The 20,318-nt window shown below is 36.8% G+C and overlaps 1 protein-coding gene across 8 annotated transcripts in view; it reads left to right on the forward strand.

Moving 5' to 3' along the window:
- Positions 1–16,299, forward strand: part of LOC144967597 (uncharacterized) — a 21,588-nt gene extending 5,289 nt beyond the window's left edge. For 4 of the 8 annotated variants that reach the window (XM_078905064.1, XM_078905066.1, XM_078905065.1 and 1 more), the window contains 5 exons: positions 6,993–7,387; positions 8,999–9,096; positions 11,724–11,906; positions 13,017–14,010; positions 15,501–16,299. In XM_078905064.1, coding sequence (XP_078761190.1) covers positions 7,246–7,387; positions 8,999–9,096; positions 11,724–11,906; positions 13,017–14,010; positions 15,501–15,607 — 1,524 coding nt within the window. In that variant the 5' untranslated portion in view covers positions 6,993–7,245 and the 3' untranslated portion in view covers positions 15,608–16,299. The remainder of the gene's footprint in view (positions 1–6,992; positions 7,388–8,998; positions 9,097–11,723; positions 11,907–13,016; positions 14,011–15,500) is intronic. The other 4 variants (XM_078905070.1, XM_078905068.1, XM_078905067.1 and 1 more) reach the window with 1 other exon arrangement.
- The last annotated feature ends 4,019 nt before the right edge of the window (positions 16,300–20,318 follow it).

The raw sequence follows: 20,318 nt of genomic DNA on the forward strand, positions 1-20,318 counted from the left end.
GGGATTAAAGCATCTCTTTAATTTTTCGAGTGAACGAAATAGACTTGTATTGTCAAGGTGTTGTCGCATTTTGTCTCGTCGCTTTATTTTTTTTTGCTGTATTCTCTTTCGTGATTCATTTTTGATTACGTTTGGAATAATTAAAATCTACTGGTATTGTCATTTCATTGTGAATGTGATTATTTGTGGTTGAAATATTTTATTTTTTTAAAAGTTGAAATATATATATATATATATATATATATATATATATATATATATATATATATATATATATATATATATATATATATGACCGAATCATCTTTGCCCCACCGCTATAAATAGGCTAGAACCGCCACTGGATAACCCTTTTTGTTATGGGCTCATTGTTGTAATGGAAATACTCGTCGACCAACTCAAAATATTGTTCATTACAACAATGTTCAACAAGGCCAATGATAATTGCGTCCGGTTATCGGAACTGCAAATTTATGCGCCGGGACTGATCCGTATACCCGCTATTACAACGGTTTGATCGATCTATTTGTCAGTTTTTGACAATATCATAATTATTGACAAGCAACACGGAATCGGTACTTGTCATAAAACACGAACCGTAAACACTTGACGATTAACGTGTTTCGTTGTTTATTGCCAACTCCAGACACATCAAAACAGCTTGGGGCTTTGAGGCAGATTTCTGCCATACTCTGGAAAAACCGATATTTTAAAATTTGGCCAGAAAACTCGTCCTTCAATATCGATCGATTTAAATTACTCTCATCTTGGCCAAAACTCTCAAAACCGGGACTTCGCCGAAGTCCCGGGTTTTTAGAGTTTTTGCCAAGATGAGAGTCAGTTAAATCGATCGATATTTGAAGGACGAGTTTTCTGTCCAAATTTTAAAATATGGGTTTTTCCAGAGTACGGCAGATTTGTTATTTATTACCCGATAGGACTTGCATTCCAAAGCCGCTGAGTTGATAAAATTAGAGAACACTTGGAATTAATGTTACCGAAACGAAATTTCTGAATTATGAATTGAATCCATCAAGCAGTCTCGAGTAGGGACGAAATTGTGTAAATAAAGGAAATTGTTGGATACAATTTATTTTTCTTCTTCTAATCTATGGGCTCTTGTGGCATATTGACACTGTAACGTGAAGGTCATTGTAGTATGATCGGGAGGTTGGGTTCGAGACCCGCTCATTGCGACGTATAGTTGAGTCCTTGGAAAGGGCTCTTTATTCACATTATCTCATCGTACTCATGTGTAAAATGAGAACCTGGCCGTAAACAGCGTTGACTCTGTCGGGGGAAAAATGTAATATCGCCTAACATGTGTCATGCCTCGTCCCACATGTCAAGTATTGCTGTTGACGAGGAACCAATTGTAAAGCGCTCTGTGCACGTTTAGTGAATATTGCTCTATTTAAAAGCTAATTAAAAAAAATAATTAATACTTAAAACCAGGGACCATGTGTAATATATAGAACCATTTTGCCCATTGAGCCGTAGTTTATTCCAGTTTATTTAACATAAACGGACAATATCTATTGTTTGCTGTCTTTTTAATTGCTAGTCCATCGCAATGTACTTTCCATCAGATCTAATAGAGCCAGCTACGGAATCATTGCTGAATGGGGGAAAAAAAAAGGGGGGGGGGGGCAATAAAAAAATCTCGACTTCATCTGTGACCGATCCCTGGTCCCTTCGAGTGTTCTACCAACTGAGCTATCGGGACCCCTTGATATGATATGTATGTAGCCATTTTTATTGTTGACAGAGAGAGGTTAATTTAAGAATGCTAAGGACACCTAAAACGTGACACTGGTACTCTATGAAACGGAAAATGTAGTTCCATTTTGGCTTGCTGGGGAAATAAATGAAGCATTTTGAAGTGCATTGAGCATGGTCAATTCATGGAATTGCGCGATATAAATCTTCACATTTATTAATTTTTCTATTTATTTATTTACTTATTTATATATTTATCTATTTATTTAGATGTATAGAAGTGATCCCTTTAGGCACCGTACATTAGAATTCAGATCACGATAAATAAGAGTTATTTGCGCGTAAAGTGTACAAGGGGTCAAAGGTCAACAAAATCGATAAATAGAGACAATCATTTGTCAATAGTTTGTATTCCTATTCTGACGTACTTTTAAAACACTCTTTATAAATTTTGACCATAAAACTCATCCTTCAAATATCGATCAATTAAATTGACTCGTCTTCTCAAAAAATTATCAAACCTGGGACTTCTTTGAAGAATTCTCTTTAAGTCCTAGCTTTTAAGTTTTTTACGAGATGAGAGCCATTTTAAACGATCGATATTTGAAGAGCAAGTTTGGGAGCGTTCACATATTACGTCATCAAAAATTTGCCCTTTTTAGACCCCCCCCCCCCCTCCCCCAAGTCATCACTTGTCATCATTGACCTGACCCCCCCCCTCCCCAACAGATGATGACGTCATCTAATTTAATAAAAACTAAAAGATAACTTTAATTTCACAATATTTATTATTCATTTTTCAAACCATAAACATTGATTATCAACGTTTGATAAAACACATTCAGACATTTTATTAATTTCAGAAACTGTTGATAATTTATGTTTTACGATACAATGGGGACATAAAATTTAAATTTGCAAAGATAAAATCTAACAAACATTATTTAAATTAGGCTACTTGGTGCAGGTGCTATTAAAAAAATTTCAGAAAGTGTAATTTAAAATAGTATAGGAGGCAAATTATTTTATAGCATATTAGTTTTTTAGTGGAATGAATTTCTGTTTCAATTTCCAAACATAAAATTAATTGATTCAAAAATGTTTCTGCCTTGGACCTCTGGCAATGTACTATAAATAGTATCATCAATTTCATCTTCATCGTCATCACTTTCTCCCATTTGCTGTTCTTCTTGTATGCCACATGTTCGTGAATGGTCTTTCATTGCTGTGATCGAGGAGTGATACAATGAACATTTAGGGCAAGTTCGCCTTTTGAGAAGTGATACCCCTTTCCCATCTTGTTTCTTGAGAGATGGGCAATACTTGGCAATGCTTGGGCCTTTGCCAATGCAAGTTGGCGCTTGTCATCAGGATGTGCCTTTAAATAGGCATCAACAAACTTTTCATAGAGATGTGTATTACTAATACTATTACTCATTCTTCAGATGAAAACTCCAAAATATATTTAATACACTAGACACAACCAAATCAAATGATTGATGAAGAAAACTTTTCAGAATCAAAACTGAACGGTAGCAAGCAGTTTGAGCAGTTCAATCGGTTTTGATGATTCCATCATTTAATTAATTTTTCACCTTTTTGCTAATTTATTTGGAATGCCATTTTTTTGAAGCTCTTGCATTTAATAAAATAGGCCTAATTTGCCTATGTTTTGATGACATCATCTTGGGTCTGACCCCCCCCCCCCCATGTCAACACATGTCAACATTTGGTTGACCCCCCCCCCTCCCCCCCTAGCTGATGACGTAATATGTGAACGCTCCCTTTTCTTATCAAACTTTTAAAATGATTTTGGCTAATATTGAAGGTTAATCTCTGTGGACGATTTGATACAAAGTATTTAGCATTTCGCACGTTTGATCTAAGGGTCGTTTAACCAGCTAACTCGCATTATCTGGAAAAACGCGTTTTTAAAAATTGGCCAGAAAACTCTTCCTTTGGGATATCGATCGATTTGAATGACGCCTCGTCTTGGCACAAACTCTCAAACGCGAGGTCCCGGGTCTGGGAGTTTATTTGTTTCTGTTTGTTTTTTTTTTATTTGCAAAGATGAGGGTCATTTAAATCGATCGATATTTAAAGGACGGGATTTCTGGCCAAATTTTTAAATACGTGTTTTTTGCCCGGCAATTAACTAGTTAGAGCTTTGTTCCTAATAATGAATAGATACGTAGACAATCTTGATATTCTTTCTTTTCTTTTTCGTAGCCCATTGTATGAAAATAATATAAAGAATTATTGTTTTTTTTTAAACAATCATTCAATCATTGCTGACAATAGTCGTTCAATCGTGTCGTGAATGAGCGTGGTGGTGTATACCGGTGATTCAGAGCTTTAGTGAACATGCGTTCAAGTCTTTATGGTCAGGGTTGCCAGTCTTGTTTTATAAAAAAAAAAAAAAAAACACCAAACAAGTCACAGAAAATGCCAAAATGGTATGAAAACAAAATCCAACATTTTCCAGGCATCACTTTTCCTGCTATAATCTATATAAGAGTTGTAATAATTCTTAATTTTCTAATCCCATTATTCTAAATTTGTGTTGAAAAATGCCTTAACTCAACGTGTACTTGTTCTACGCGTACTCATTTGATAAACCAACTTGTGTGGCTATGTGGTCTAGTGGCATGACACTGGCTTTCGAATCGGAAGGTCCTGGGTTCGAGCCTCGCTCGGCGCATAGTTGAGTCGTTGGAAAAGGCTCTTTACTTACATTCTCTCGCTGAACTTAGGTGTAAAATGAGTACCTGGCCGTTAACAGCGTTGTCTCTGTCGAAAAAAAAAGTAATATCGCCTAATAGGAGTCATGTCTCGTTCTACATGTTACGTATTGCTGTTGGCCAGGTTAGTGGATATTGCGCTATATAAAAGCTCACGGTTTTTAAAAATTGTTTTTGTTTTAATGGGCTCATTGTTGTGAAGGAAATCAGTACTTTCAAACCAACACAAAGTAGTCTCTTTTCGAAACGTGTCAACCAGTTTTCCTAACTTTACTGTTCAAATTAATCTGGTTCTATGTTGCAATATAAAATAAAAGCAACTTAATAAACAAAATAATAATAATTCAGATAATATTTTGACACCAAAACAAAATAAAAACAATTGAAGGAAATGAAAATCGAAATATATTATTCGATATTAGTGTAGACTACAGCATACATCGTATTTATCTATTTTACATGCTTCGCTTTCGATTTGAATTAAATGTACAGAATTAAATATAAAAGATTTTAAAGAAGAAAAAAAAGGCAACAACAACAACAACAAAAAACCCAACCCCCTCCCCCAGAAATATTTAACACGTTTCAGACTCAAAAACCTTTCTTCAGACAACAAGAACAGCAAAAAACACATGATTAACGATTTAACGGTTTATTTGTGTGTGCGTGTGTGTGTGTGTGTGTGTGTGTATTTGTTTGTTTTTGTTGTTGTTGTTGTTTGTTTTTTTTTGCTATTAGTTGAAGAAGAGTTTTAAACGAAACGTTCTTGTTTAGCATTATATTATTTTTTGAAACTGTTGTATTCAGGAATACTAAACACGAAACGTTTCGTGCACAAAACATTTCTTCAACCAAAAACAAAAGAAATGCGTAATTCACGTTTTAACTTTTTTATTTTTTTGCTATTGGTTGAAGAAGGGTTTTTGGCCCGAAGCGTTTCGTGTTTAGTATTTTATTAATTTTTAAAGCTATTTTATTCATTTTTATCCATTACTTTTTCCAGTCCAGCAATTCCGTAGCTTATAGTGTTTATTTTAATTAATCGATTTTCTGTCACCGTTTGTTGCTTGTTGTGATCGATGTTATAATCCATGTTCCCAACACACACACACACACACACACACACACACACACACACATATACACACAAATACACTAACCCTATTACTTTAATAATCGATTTTAAATATCGATCTGCTTTTCGATTTAATCCCTCGTGGTGTATTGTGTATTGGTCATTGTTTCAATACAAATCTAAGTAATGCTGCCAGCTTTGCGTTGTGTTCCTATAGCTACCATAAAGTTCATGACTAGCACCCGAACCAGTCATCTATACCCCGCAGTTTGTGAGTATTTATCACAATATTTTGACACAGCGATGGGCCGAATCATAGCCTTCGTAAACCTGACACAAGGACTTTCACTTTGACGTCGTTGATTTTATGTAGGCCAGCGCCTAGTGAGTTGTTGTAGGTAGTCCTCAAGGAGACAATGAATGATCCCATTGGTTGAACTATTGAATACAACTCACGATTTGTTTTCTTTTGGTGATAAGGCCTTGAAACTTGGCATAATTTTTTTGCCAGTGTCGGGCTATGCGTTTACGAAGGCTACGCTTGAAGACACAATGTATTACCTGTATCATCACGTTGTGAGTTATGCTCAGGATCTGTGGGGCTGATTGAATCGGATAAAAGGCATATAGTCAAGGTTACTGTGGTTGTGCTCGATATTTCACTCGGGACTGAGAAGGCTCATTATATTTTCAATTAACCAGTAGATTTTTGACCAATCAAAATCGGGATTTGTGGCACATCCTCAAGCCCGGTCGGACAAATATAGCTGGCTGTTGACAAACAATAGAACGAAGGAAGTGGACAGCACTCTGCTCTTTGTTATTGTTTTTCGACCATAAGTTTTGTGATTAGTTATCACTACATTCACTTTATCAAAATATAAACATTAAAAGTTTCACATCGTGTTCTGTGATGGTAAGATTGATTAGACGTGTAGAACTAGTGAGTATTATTCTAAAACGCATACCATACGTGATTTGAAGGAAATGCGTTTGCTACGTTATGTCACAGTGCACAATGGATATACAGAATCATGTGATTTAAAATGTCTCCATTGAGTTTTAGCAAAAGTCTCAAATTTCATAAGATCTTAGATCTAGGACCACGTAAAAAAATCATAATTTACAAGTGCTAGTCTTATATAACATGTTTAATCCTAGGATCAACTATTTATCCTAACTAAATGATAACAAAATTACATTCCTTTCATCATTTATGAATGGCTCTCAAAGATACGGGAAAAAGGAATTTTATATAAATCAATACAGTGAAAATAATCTAAAGGTGAGGAAGTCTCAGACGTATATTTCTGAAGGTTTCTAAAGCTGTTTAAATCACAATGTTTTTATGGTCTTGTAATACGCATAGTAACAAACGCATTTCCTTTACAAAGAATGTTTCATTCCCGACACTCACAGCTTTTGACTAACGCTTTTATATCCCTCTCACCCTGCAGCCTACAGCATTCGTTTTTCAGGATGAAATCTTTACTCTAGCGCATCTAAAAGAAAAATGAGCATTTGTCAGTACTAGTTTATACAGCTTTGAACACGTCATGTGACATTTATAAACACCCTTTGTTTTAAAAATGGCAAAAATATTATTTATGATGCAAAAACTGGTTCCCAAGATGATAAAAAATTGTGTGGTTTAGCGTTTTGAATCTCGACAAAGCTAGCTTCAATTTCATTGGTCAGTCCGTCGTAACCATGACGACCGGTACATCCACGAAGATGCCTAGATTGAGAGTTGGCAGTCAAGCAAGGTTTGACAGTGCCGTGGTGCGGGGAACAACGGCTACCTTGACCCATCACCGGCAACAATTCAAAACGCACAAGTTGCCTGGTATAGGTAAATGGAATTATTAAAAAAATAATAAAACATTTTTTAGCTCCAAATAATTTTGATAATCCGCAAAAAAACGCATGGACTTTGCACTGTGTTTAAAGTTTCACGTTTTTTAATTGTTATTTTCAAAACTAAAAGCTATGTTTTTTTTTTAATTTAACGGATTGTTACTTCTTATGGTATTCAATACCATTTTTAAGTTGCCATCTAAAGAAAGAAAAAAAAACCCAACTTTTTAAAATCGTAAAACATCTGAATAGGTGTGTATGAAACAGTATCAGGTACAGCATGAGATAAAATAAATAAATAAATAAATAAATAAATAAATAAATAAATAAATAAATAAATAAATAAATGAATGAATAAAGATGGGAAACTTTCTTTTAAAATGTAAAATATCAACCTGCCTCGAATATTTAAACTTTTCATTTAACAAAATTAAGTATCGTGTTTGGTTTCCTTTATATTTCTAGATCAGTATGTATAATTCAGCATCTTTATGCCTCTATTCATAATTTAATGATGAGAAATAATAGGAATAGAGGAGCGTCATATCCAGTCCGATAGCTCAGTTCTAATGCGTTCGCTGCTAATCTCTTTCTCTCAGCCAGGCGATGGGTGCAATACTGCTCTACTCCGAGAGAGAAAAAAATTGGCCAGAAAAAATTGTCCTTCGAATATCGATGGATCGAAAAACTTTCAAAACCTGGGACTTTACGGAAGTCCCAGGTTTTTTGAGTTTTTGGGGAGATGAGGGTCATTTTAATAGGCCAACGTTTGAAGGACGAGTTTTCTGACCAAAATTTTAGATACGTGTTATGATTTGTAGTTTGTTTTTTTACAGTACGACAGTATACCAGTTGGCGTTCCGGGTTAAGCTCCCAGACAACGTGATGTTTTTATTCTTTGTTTTCATATGGACTTTTCTCTACCTTTTATTTCTCATCATTATTGATATATGCGCCTCAGCTACAAATTTTGTTTCTTTTGAATTTATAGATAACATCGTGCTTCAAAACATAACGCCTATATTTAGACAACTAGATAGCAAAAAGACCACGCTAATATAATCACTTATGAAAGCAATAAATGCATTTTGTTGGTCATAATATTATTGTTGAATAAGTTCTCTTGATTTTATTTGAAATGTTTGGACTATAACGTAGAGGCGAGCGTGGAATAGAGGAGGGGGTGGGGTTGGGGGGGGGGGGGGGGGTTACTTCGAAGAAGATAATTTGCAAATTTGAAAATTTGCGATTTGTACTGCGTACAATTATAACATTCACGTAAAATCTTTGCTCCTTATGGTCTATTGGTCGAAAACGAGTTGGGGTGGAATGGGGGGGGGGGGGGGGGGGGGGGGGAGGGGTAATATGAAGCATTTTAAAGTACACTGAGCACAAATAATTTGTGAAATGGAGATGTATAGACATGTATATTTGTAGGTTATGACGGTGAAGATGATGATCGATGATGATGATGATGATGATGATGATGGTGATGATGATGATGACTACGACGATGATGATGATCGTGATGATAATAACTACGACGATAATTATAATGGCAGTAATAATATTGTTGGTTTCATTCACCCCTCCCCTCCTCCCCCAGGTACTTACGTCATCGACACACCCAAGGACGCAAATCTGTCAGCCAGAGAAAAATGTTTTCGGTACCAAGAGATTCACAGAGGAGTGGCTCGTTCAAAGGTAAAGGAAATAGGGAAGTAAAATGTGACCCCATGTTAGATGAAAAGAAAAAACCCAAAACGTGACCATTTATATAGCACAATATGAACTAAACGTGCTCATTGCGCTTTACGAGTTCCTGGCCTATAGCAACACTTTACCTGTAGGACAAAACATGACACCTGCTAATCAATATTACAATTAATTTTCCGACTGGGAGAACCCTGTTAACGACCAAGTACTCATTTTACACTTGGTTACAATGAGAGAATGTGAATAAAGAGCCTTGTTAAGGACTCAACTATAGGCCGCTCAGAGTGGGACTCGAGACTAGGATCTTCCGATCCAAAGGCGAGTATCATACTCATAGCTCTAGCTAGACCACATAGCCGCACAAAATTACGAAAATTAAATTTAAAGCCAGAAACAAAAAACCTCTGTCGACAATTTTAATGTTATTGCCAATAAATAATCTAATTTCTTAAGGCGTAAAAAGTAACCCGTCACATCTTTCATCATTTTAACCAATTAACTGCCGTACTCTGGAAAGACCCGTATTTTTTTTTTAATGGCCAGAAAACTCGTCCTCCTTTAAATTTCGATCGATTTAAACGATCCTCATCTTGCAAAACTCTCACTTCTGAAGTCTCAGTAACAAAAGAAGTGAAAATGTTAATATATCACGTTTTATCTCTTTTTTGTTATTGGCTGGAGAAGGGTTTAGACCTCGAAACGTTCCTTGTATAGGATGGCGTTCTTTTTGAACAATTTTTTAAAGCTATTATATAAATTAATGATCTGATATTTATTCGCAGAGTGAAACATGAAGCGCTATACGTGATTAATGAACCAGAACTGAATCCCTATAACGTGCCAAGATTTTGTTTTGCTTATTTTGGGATTTACTCTTATACTACAGTAAAGCATGTATATAAAGAACAATAGAGGCAGAAAAGCAGCTATTATATCGGTTGATCTTTCTTGGGGAGGGGAAGGGAGAGGGGGTGGGTGGTGGGGGGAAGACACACGTTCGTTATTTACATCAATTCCTTTTTAAGAATGTTACTTATAAGTGGGGTTTACTGTAGTTATTCTTAGTTTTATTTGATGGCTTTGCTGTCATTTTATCCAATTCAATACATGTGTTGTATCATATCATATCATATCATATCATATCATATCATATCATATCATATCATATCATGCATATCATATCATATCATACTACATCATATCATATCATACTACATCATATCATATCATATCATATCATATCATATCATATCATATCATATCATATCATGTCATGTCATGTCATATCATATCATATCATATCATATCATATCACATCATATCATATCATATCATATCATATATGATATGATATCATATCATATCATATCATATCATATCATATCATATCATATCATATCATATCATATCATATCATATCATACTACATCATATCATGTCATATCACATCATAATATAATATAATGTGATGTAATACTAGCTAGAGGACGATCTTTGAAAGGTTTAAAAACGTTTCCTGGTCATAAATTCGAGGTGTTATCAAATTTCGCTCCGGTGGTGTGAAGCGACGTGCACATATTTGCAGGTCTGATATCCGGACGGAATTGTGGCCTTAATTTAACACTTTGTAATGGACAGTATTTTACGATGGTTTGAACGTCTTTTCATTACAACGATGAGCCCAGAACATTTTGGGTCATCAGATCTGCAAATAAGTACCTACATGTCGGTGTGACGTAAACGTGTAATTACATGAATAAAGATCTGATAAAGATGTGTACGAAAGGTGCCAGACAAAGTAAGGGAAAAAAAAAACATCCCAAAAATCAGTCTACCTCGACTCGGGATCGAACCTCAGACCTGATTTTCCTTTATACGTGCTACCATTATACCACATAAAGGTCTGAGGTTCGATTCCCAGTCGAGGTAGACTGATTTTTTTGAGATGTATTTTTTTTCTTGTATTTTTCTTTCGTGCTTTGTCTGGCACCATTCATATACACTTGTTCAGATCTTTATCTTACACCGGTGCCTGCTCCCTAGTTTCTCAATTTCAAGTATAACTACTCAAATTATTATGGTCCCGTTGCTGTAGTGGAAATACTCTCAAACCAACGCAAAACTATAATCTATTATAGATGATGAACAATGCTAAAACTAGTCCACAATTGTATTCGGCTGTCGGACCAGCAAACAATATGTGCATGTATTGTAACATGTTTCTCAGATAAACTTGTCATTTACTGGAAATGCTTACAGCTAGACCTATATTAAAACACAAAACGGATGGATGAACATGTTATAATATGGAGCGTGGCTCAGCGGTACGGTCTTTGCTTCGTACCCGAAAGATACCGACTTCGAATACCCGTTACGCTGTGTGACCTTGAGCAAGCCACTTCGTCCTAGCTCAGGTTGCGGCGCTGCACTGCTGATGATGATGCACTCTTCCCTTGGAATAGACCCTAAAGACAAATTTAACCTATGGGATGAATAAAGGAAATTGTATTTATTTCATTTTTAAAAAATTGTTTATTTAAATAAATTTGTCCTCTATTAATGGTCGTTTAAATTGTAATTTCAACACCGTTTATTCTAATTTCGTGATCCCATAGCTCAAGTCTCTACCGGATATTCCCAAACGCTACGACATGAAGACACTTCCGGTTGCCAAGCTAAGAGAAATCAGAAGGTCAGCCAAATCGCCGTTTGATGAGACGAGAAGGGAGATAACCACCCCGAACGTGTCAGAAAATGGAAGTAACGATGACTCCCGTTCTGACCGGGCAAGGAAACAGGTAGGGAGAAAGAAAAGTGCAATGAGTTATTACTTTCTAAAACATTTAATCAAAAGTATAAGAATGTCCTTGGGGGGAGGGGGGGGGGGGGGAGATGAGGAGGGAGTTCATCGTTGCTTAGTTTGCAGGGCATTTCTGCAGTATTCTGGGGGGGGGGGGGTATTTAAAATTTTGGCCAGAAAAGTCGTCCTTCAAATATCGATCAATTAAAATAACCCTCATCTTGGCAAAAACAATTAAAACCTAGAACTTCGCAAGTCTTCCTTGAATTCCCAGGTTTGAGAGATTTTGCCAAGACGAAGATAATTTAAATCGATGAATATTTAAAGGACGATTTTACTGGTCAAAATTTTAAAGACTTCTTTGTCCAGAGTACGGCAGACTTGTTTCAAATCCGGGTTGCAGTCGTAATTTTATGTGGTTATTGCAGGTCCGAGAAATTATTTTTTGTTATGTTTTAGTTGTTTTTTTGTTTTTTGTTTTTTTGTTTGTTTGTTTGTTTTATTTCGTGTGTGTGTGTGTGTGTGTGTGTGTGTGTGTGTGTGTTTGTTTTTTATATATATTTTTGGCATTGTGTTGATCTGACATTAACCGAGTATTCTGCACTTAGATGATTATTTATTGTCTTTCTTTTTAAAAAGAAATGTCATATTTTATCGTCATGAGATTCATTTTCTATTGAAGAGAGCAATAATTGTTTTCAATTAATTAAATATTTCAAATTCAGATCATTTGGGCAGAACAAGAAAGATTTTTCGAAAAACTTCTGAACAATTAGGCATGACAGTGTTAGTTTTCTATCATGACAACAACTATTATTATTCAAAATGCTTGTTAAAATCTTATTAGGCCTTTCATTTTTTTTAAAAGAAGGGAGTTATTCGTCATGAACGACGTGTATTTATTGCAGGTCTGATAACCCAAATTGTTATGGTCTCATTGTTGTAATGGAAATACTCCCAGACCAATGCAAATCGTTGCCCGTTACAACAATATCAAAACAGTCCTATAATTGAGTTAGGATATCAGACCTGCTCATATGTGCAATTGGGCCATGAAACAAACGTCAAATGGTTTTTTTTTATTTATTTATTTATTTTTTTTTTGTAGGATTCGTCATGGAAACTACCATCCCAGGAGGAGCTTGTGTCAAGGTCACCGATTGGTCGAATGGAAGCGGCCATTACTGGTTTCGGCGTCAGGAAAAACAAACTGCCCTCCAACACGAAGTCATCAAAATTTCAACACCGAGAATTCACCTACCTGTCCACCAACCTTGCCTTGTCAGAACCGGAGCCAGCGATGGTGAAGGCGACAGAACGGGAACTTGTATCGCAAGCCGAATATCGTAAACAGTTAACGTTTTATCTCAGTCAGATGTTAAACAGCGAGAACAACACGCCCCAACCAGACGACAAATGCCAAATGTCTGAGAATTTAAATGACAACAACGTCAACAGTAACGGTCGTGAAATTCCCTATGATTACGTCGGATATTCAAGCAAAAATCTGGATTGGGAGAGTAACCTACGGTTGGGTGACATGTTGATAAACAGCACTACACCAGATTTGAGGAAAAAATTAAAACTTGACGACAAATCTCCAAAAGTCAAAGACAATTTAGGAAGCAAGAAAGATAAGACAAAAACTCAATTTTCTCCCACGAACAATTTTGTCAACAACGCTGTAAATAAAAGTGGTAGTTGCAATGATCTAAGTAATATGAAATCAAACGACAGTGCTAGAAATAACTCGTTTTTGAATAGTCAACCTCAAAATTCACACCAAAGTTTTCACATATCCCCATCTACCAACATGAGTCGATCAAAAAGTTTCTCAGTGCTACAAGAAGACTGTAAACGACGGGCGACTGTAACGGTGCCAGCCGGCTCGACAAACAAAATTGAGATCATTCACCACGACGAGGATGGGGAAGAATATTATGATAACGAAGCCGATTCTGATGACGACGATGACGATGATGATGACGCCGAGAAATGGAGGGAGGTGGTGAATATGCCGGTTGTGGAGAGTGGTGGATATGACCGTTATGCCAATGTCAAGTTGCCTTCATGGGGCAGGACCACTGCCAAAAGTAACGAACGTGAGTCAAATTTATCGCAGTCAATAGGATTCAACAGTAATGACGTCACCTCCCTCGTAATGACGCATAGTAATGTAGTTACTGGTTCTAAACTATCGGAACAATGGCGGACGCACTTATGAATTACTTCTCCGACGAGCATAAAAGTGTATCCAGAGGAGAAAAACATTATAAATCTGATCATGTTGTGACTTTTATACATTCTGATCACATGACATGTGAAAAAGTTCTAGCCAGCCTGAAGAATACAAAGTACCCATTTTCTTTGTATAGAACCAAGCTGCGCGTTGCTGGGCGGACGTGACATCAGACTACTGAATCCTATTACTACTAAGTGATACTTCATATGTGGTTGCTTGTGTCCGTCATCATCACCATCACTATCACAACTCTTACCACCACAACTACCAGCACCATTATTACCACCCCAACAATCACCATCATCATCATCATCATCATCATCATCATCAACAACAACAACAACAACAACAACAACAACAACAACAACAACATCAACATTGACCTCCTACTACACATTATTGCTAACAATCATCTGTGAGTGAGATAATAATATTATGGCATGCGCTTCGAAGCTTCGGCATAAGCCCTATATAAGTGTGCATTTATTATTCATGGATAATTCATTACCTCCCAGTCAAAACTTGAATTACAAGATTCATATCTCTCTCTCTCTCTCTCTCTCTCTCTCTCTCTCTCTCTCTCTCTCTCTCTCTCTCTTTCTCCCCCTCTTTCTCCATCTCTCTCTCTCTATCTCTCTCTCTCTCTCTGTGTGTGTGTGTGTGTGTGTGTGTGTGTTCTTTCCGTTCTGCGTCTTTCTAGTGATATAACATTAAGCTTCTAATCTGAGGCTTCCTGGCTCTAGTTCTGTGGAAGGCTGTGCAAAGTTGAGCCCTTGGAAAAGACTCTTTACTCACATTTTCTCCATATACTGAGGGGTAAAATGAGTATCCGACCGGTAGAAAGTGCAACAGTACAGCGCTTTACAGGCGTCATGTTTCGTCCTATATGTTGAGTATTGCGGTTGGCTTAGAGGTCCTTGTAAAAGCTTTGAGAATGCGGCTTTGTGATCTTCTAATAGTTCACTTAATCATATAGTAGATATTTTTAAGCTACAGAAGGAATGAATGATATATATTTGTGTGTGTTGATAACATCATTTGTTTGAATACCAAATCCAAGCATTAGTAACACACTGTACAGTCACATGGAACAACTACAACAGAGATCCAACTTTTACGTCTTGGGACAAGACCGAAGGGCTAGATATCAGCTGGTCGCTGGTTCGGATAATTAAGTTAGTAAGTGTATTTGAACAATTCATCTGATGGATAGAACAGGTGAGTATTTTACCTAAATACATATCATTAATGTAAACTCTCGTTTTTTGTTTTTTTTTTTGTTTTGTTATTTTTTTGTTTTGTTTTTTTTTCTTTTCCTTAAAAAAAACAACAACTATTGTCTGTCCCCAGAAAAACACTTGGTGCCATCGCAAGGGATTCGACATGCCAGTAACACGAGCTTGGTCAAAGGTGGAGGCAGCGTCAGCAAAAACAATTCTCCTTCTGGCCTGGCGTGATGACGTCACTGGTGCTGTTCAACTACAACAAAATATGCTAATTTATAACTCACCTCCGAAAATCGGTATCAGAGACGTTTAGCATATAATACATATCACGCATCACGCATCGCGTATCACACACATAACTATCACATGATCATGCTCAGTATACGTTAAAAATCGTGCCACTATGCGATTTTTGACTGGATGTCACAATGTAAACATTTCCATGACCCATATAAACATCGAATAGCCCCACTATTTTTACCCATAAGGAGAATGATCGTATGATAAATACGTGATTCGTGATGCGTGATACGTTATACGTAAGATCTGCCAAACCTCTCTATTATGTAGGGTGAAGCGGATGCCAAAAAGTGAAATTAATTAAACTTGGAATAATCAGAAATTCGATCATTTTTGGTTTGTGCCGACGTGGACTTATTTGCAGGTCTGATAACCCAAATTGTTTGTTGTAGTGGAAATACACTCAAAACAATACAAGATATTGTCCATTACAACTAAGTTAAATCAAGCCCCATAATTGCGTTCGGCTATCAGACTTGCCAATAGGTGCACCTAGGTTTATATACTTAGTTAAATTATATATGGAGAGGTGGCTTTCAAAACCATCTAAGTCTCCTTTTCGTGTCTGCAATTTTTTATCATTTATTTAATGACTTAGAGAGAAAAATACATGTCTTTGTTCTATTATTTAAAGATCATCTATCTTTTTAAGATTAGAAGATTCGGGGGGAGGGGGGGGGGTGGATCAATGAAAGGTTGTGCTGAAAAGTAATATTATACAACTAAATCAACACCACAATGTCTTACTTAATGTAAAAAATCCCGAATAGTAGTAGTTGTAGTAGTAGTAGTAGTAGTAGTAGTTGTTGTAGTAGTAGTAGTAGTAGTAGTAGTAGTAGTGGTGGTGGTGGTGGTGGTGGTGGTTGCAGTTGTTGTACTCTGTCAAAAGGGTCATCTGAGGGAAGGGATAGGAGAGAGATTCGAATTTACTCTCTTCATCGCATTGACCTTGTGCTTTGATCATTAATACGCAGTCAAGAAATTGTGGTCCATCTCAAACCAAAACAAGTCAGAATCTTAGTTTCCTTTGACATAGATATGGTTTTCTTAAAGGGGGGTGGGGGAACCATGATCATGGTTTTCCTACAGAATAAACGAAGGGGAATTTTGGCTATGAAAACTATGGTCGTGGTCTCCCCAGATATTTCACTCAGGGTAATCTTCTTTAATTTATTCACGGGCCAACTTTAGTTTGCTGCTAAGCAATGTGTAAACAAAATGTTGGTAGTTGGATGCGCATGACATAACTGAGGGTCAGTTTTAGCATAGTTCGGGCACAAAGTAATAAGAACAGAGGAAGCATAAGGGGCTCTCGCCGGCTTCGCGATAAGTTAACGAGAGTTGAGAAGTGCGCGTCAAGTTCTTTCGCCTCGCCCCGTTTTACGAAAAGGCATAGTGCATCAGTCTACGATTACTCACAGTATTCTTGTAATTGGATTGTTCTTTTTATTCACTATTTGTTGCCTTGTTGTTATTGAAATCGGGTGGCATGATGTAAACGTGGTTATGATATAATAATATAATATATAATAATGATATAATATAAATAAAACGTTATTAACAATTTTGACAAGTGAATGAATAAAATGGATAACAATCATCAAGAAATTATTGACAATGATAACCTTCTAATTGACAATAGCATTGATTCCATAACTTTAGAGCGTGGTAACAATGTTGAATTTCATTCAGAGTTAGATATTGGTTTTAACATCGCCATTAACACAAGTGTCGCAAAGAACCCTCAACGTAAAAGCAAACGTAACAGAGTACAACACTGTTCTGCCATCAATTGTCAAAAGAATAGATTTGACAATCCAGAATTGTCTTTTTTTCGATTTCCGAAAGACAAAGACAGATGCCGGCGGTGGGTTATCAACACCAGACGAGAGGATCTTTTAACTAAACCTGTTCACAAACTTTTTAGTGGAAATGTTTTGTGCGCAGATCATTTCGAGGATTCTCAATTTACATCAAGCACAAGAAAACAACTGAAACGACTAAAAGCTGTTCCAACACTGTTCGATGTCCCAAATCGCTGTAAAACTTGAAAATCCAAAAGCAAGATGCCCCCCTAAACTAAGGCTACCTCTAACCCCAACAACTTCCACAGCAGGTGAAGCAACAGAAATAGAAATTCCAAATCCAGAAAACGTGGAAAATTTAATAAAAGGTCAAAATGAAAAGGAGAAACAAATTCGAGATTTAAAGCGAAAACTCCAATCACAAAGAAAAAGAATTAAACGCCTGTCTTACAAAACAAACAAGTCCTCGGCAAGAAGGGAAATAGAGGAAATCAAAGAAAAATCTGGAAAATATCTTAGCAAACCAACACATGACTACTTCTGTAAGCAATTGGACCTATCAATATGTAAAGGGAGAAGATGGAGTGCCAAAGAAAAGAGTTATGCATTGTCATTATACCACGCCTCCCCCAAAGCATATCGTCTATTACAGCGACAGTTCTTCCTTCCTTCAGTTGATACTCTCCGTCGATTGATGAGAAAAATTGACATCTATCCCGGTTTTTCGGACAAAATTAAAACAGCTTTCAAAGTTAAAGTGGCCTCGATGAGTGTTCAGGAGAAACAATGTGTTGTTATGTTTGATGAAATGTCACTTAAAAAGTCTCTCAGCTATAATGCGGAAAAGGATTTTGTTGAAGGTCTTGAAGATTTCGGGAGTATATTGGACTCAGGCACTAAAACTGGAACTTCTGCATTGGTATTCATGGCTCGTGGGCTCATTAAAAAATGGAAACAGCCATTTGGTTATTTCATTTCTAATTCAACTGTCAAGTCAACAGACTTGAAAACTTTGATCATCCACGCAATTAATCACCTGACGTCAATAGGACTGTTTGTCAAGGCACTAATTTGTGATCAAGGATCAAATAATCAAGCGGTTGCGAAGTCTTTTGGAGCAACACCAGATAAGCCATTCTTTATGCACGGACATGATAAAATACTAGTATTCTTTGATCCACCTCACCTGATAAAAAGCGTCAGAAACAACCTCCTCAATCACGACTTTTATATTGCAGGTGGTGGAACGGCGTCATGGCAATCCATCACAGATTTCTATTTGAAAGACAAAGAATTCCCCCTTCGTATTGCACCTAAACTCACACAGAAACATATAGATATTCCTCCCTTCGGAAAAATGAAAGTGAGTCTTGCTACACAAGTGATTAGCCACAGCGTTGCCATGGGCATATCATTTATGTGCTCTGTCAATATATTTCCTTCAACTCATATGGCTACTTCTACATTTTTGGAGAAATTTGATAAACTTTTCAACGTTTTCAACATTCGTGGCAATAAGTCACCGGCCCCGTATTCTCATCCTATCACTTCAACATCTTCCCATATACCTTTCCTCAAGCAGATGTTGGAATGGCTAAAGGATTTGCGCTATGGAACACAATGGAATAAAAGACCAGCTGTTCGAATTCCTTGTATCAGTGGCTGGATCATGAATATCAATGCTTTGTTGTTACTTGTTCGTGACCTTGTTGAAAATGTTGACGGAGTGGATTACCTGCTGACCAACCGTCTTAATCAAGACTGTCTAGAAAATCTATTTTCCGTAATAAGAGGAAAGGGGATTCATCGTAACAACCCAGACCCACAACAATTCCGACATGCCCTCCGACAAGTAATGGTTGATAGCCTCTTGATACCGAGTGAAGGAAGCAACTGCCAAGAAGATATGGATTCTGTTTTATTAAATTTTACATCTCCGGCAGAATCGGGCCTTTTCTCCCTCCCAATCGCTACAGATGTTCCCAAAGAGCCCACCCACATTGTCAACTTAGTCAAATCCTGCAAAATGTCAGATGTTATCCAACTGGAAAACGTTGTGGCATACATCAGTGGATATGCCTTAAGGAAAATCAGCGAGGCTAATGTCGTCTGCGGAAACTGTCTTGGTCACCTCGAAGACAAAGGCAATGATGCTCTACATTTGTCTTTAATCAAGCAAAAGCAGGTTAACGATTGTCGGCACGGCGGATTGAAAAAGCCAAGTTTTCGTTTGGTGCAGTTGGTTGGGTTATTTGAAATGATATTTCAAACCAATGTTGAAGGATATGTTGGATTGAGAAATGTTCGCAAGCTTCTAAAAACGAAGATGTTAGAGGGAACGGTATCGGCAAGTGTAAAATACGAAGATTGCAATTGCCCAACAGCTGATAGACTTGCTGATATTTTTTTGACTGTAAGACTTCACCATGAGCTGCGCTTGAGAAATGAGGCAACACTAGAGGAGAAATCATCGAAGAAAAACAAGAAGTTAAAAGTGTTGCAGCACCAATAACAAGAAAGGAAGCAAACAGCTGTATGTGTCATCCTATGATATAAAGGTAGGCGGACAAACAAATTGACAAGGAAAATCTACTATAATATGTAAAATTAATGACATTCTGTTCCAAAATTTATATTTCTTGGCAACCTGCGAGTTTAAAAAGGATAGACAAAAAAAAAAAGCATCGCTATTTATTTACACTACACTATCGTCACCACAAAGCCAAAAAGTAAATTATTACTATTACTTCATTACTTTGTGTTTCACGTTCTGAACCACCGCCCACCGATTTGACGCGCAGCTTGCAAAGTCACGCGTTCGTGAACTGAGGACATGG

Source organism: Berghia stephanieae, chromosome 3 (assembly GCF_034508935.2).
Source record: "Berghia stephanieae isolate SIO BIC M18660-M18661 chromosome 3, UCSD_Bste_1.3, whole genome shotgun sequence".
NCBI lineage: Eukaryota > Metazoa > Mollusca > Gastropoda > Nudibranchia > Aeolidiidae > Berghia > Berghia stephanieae.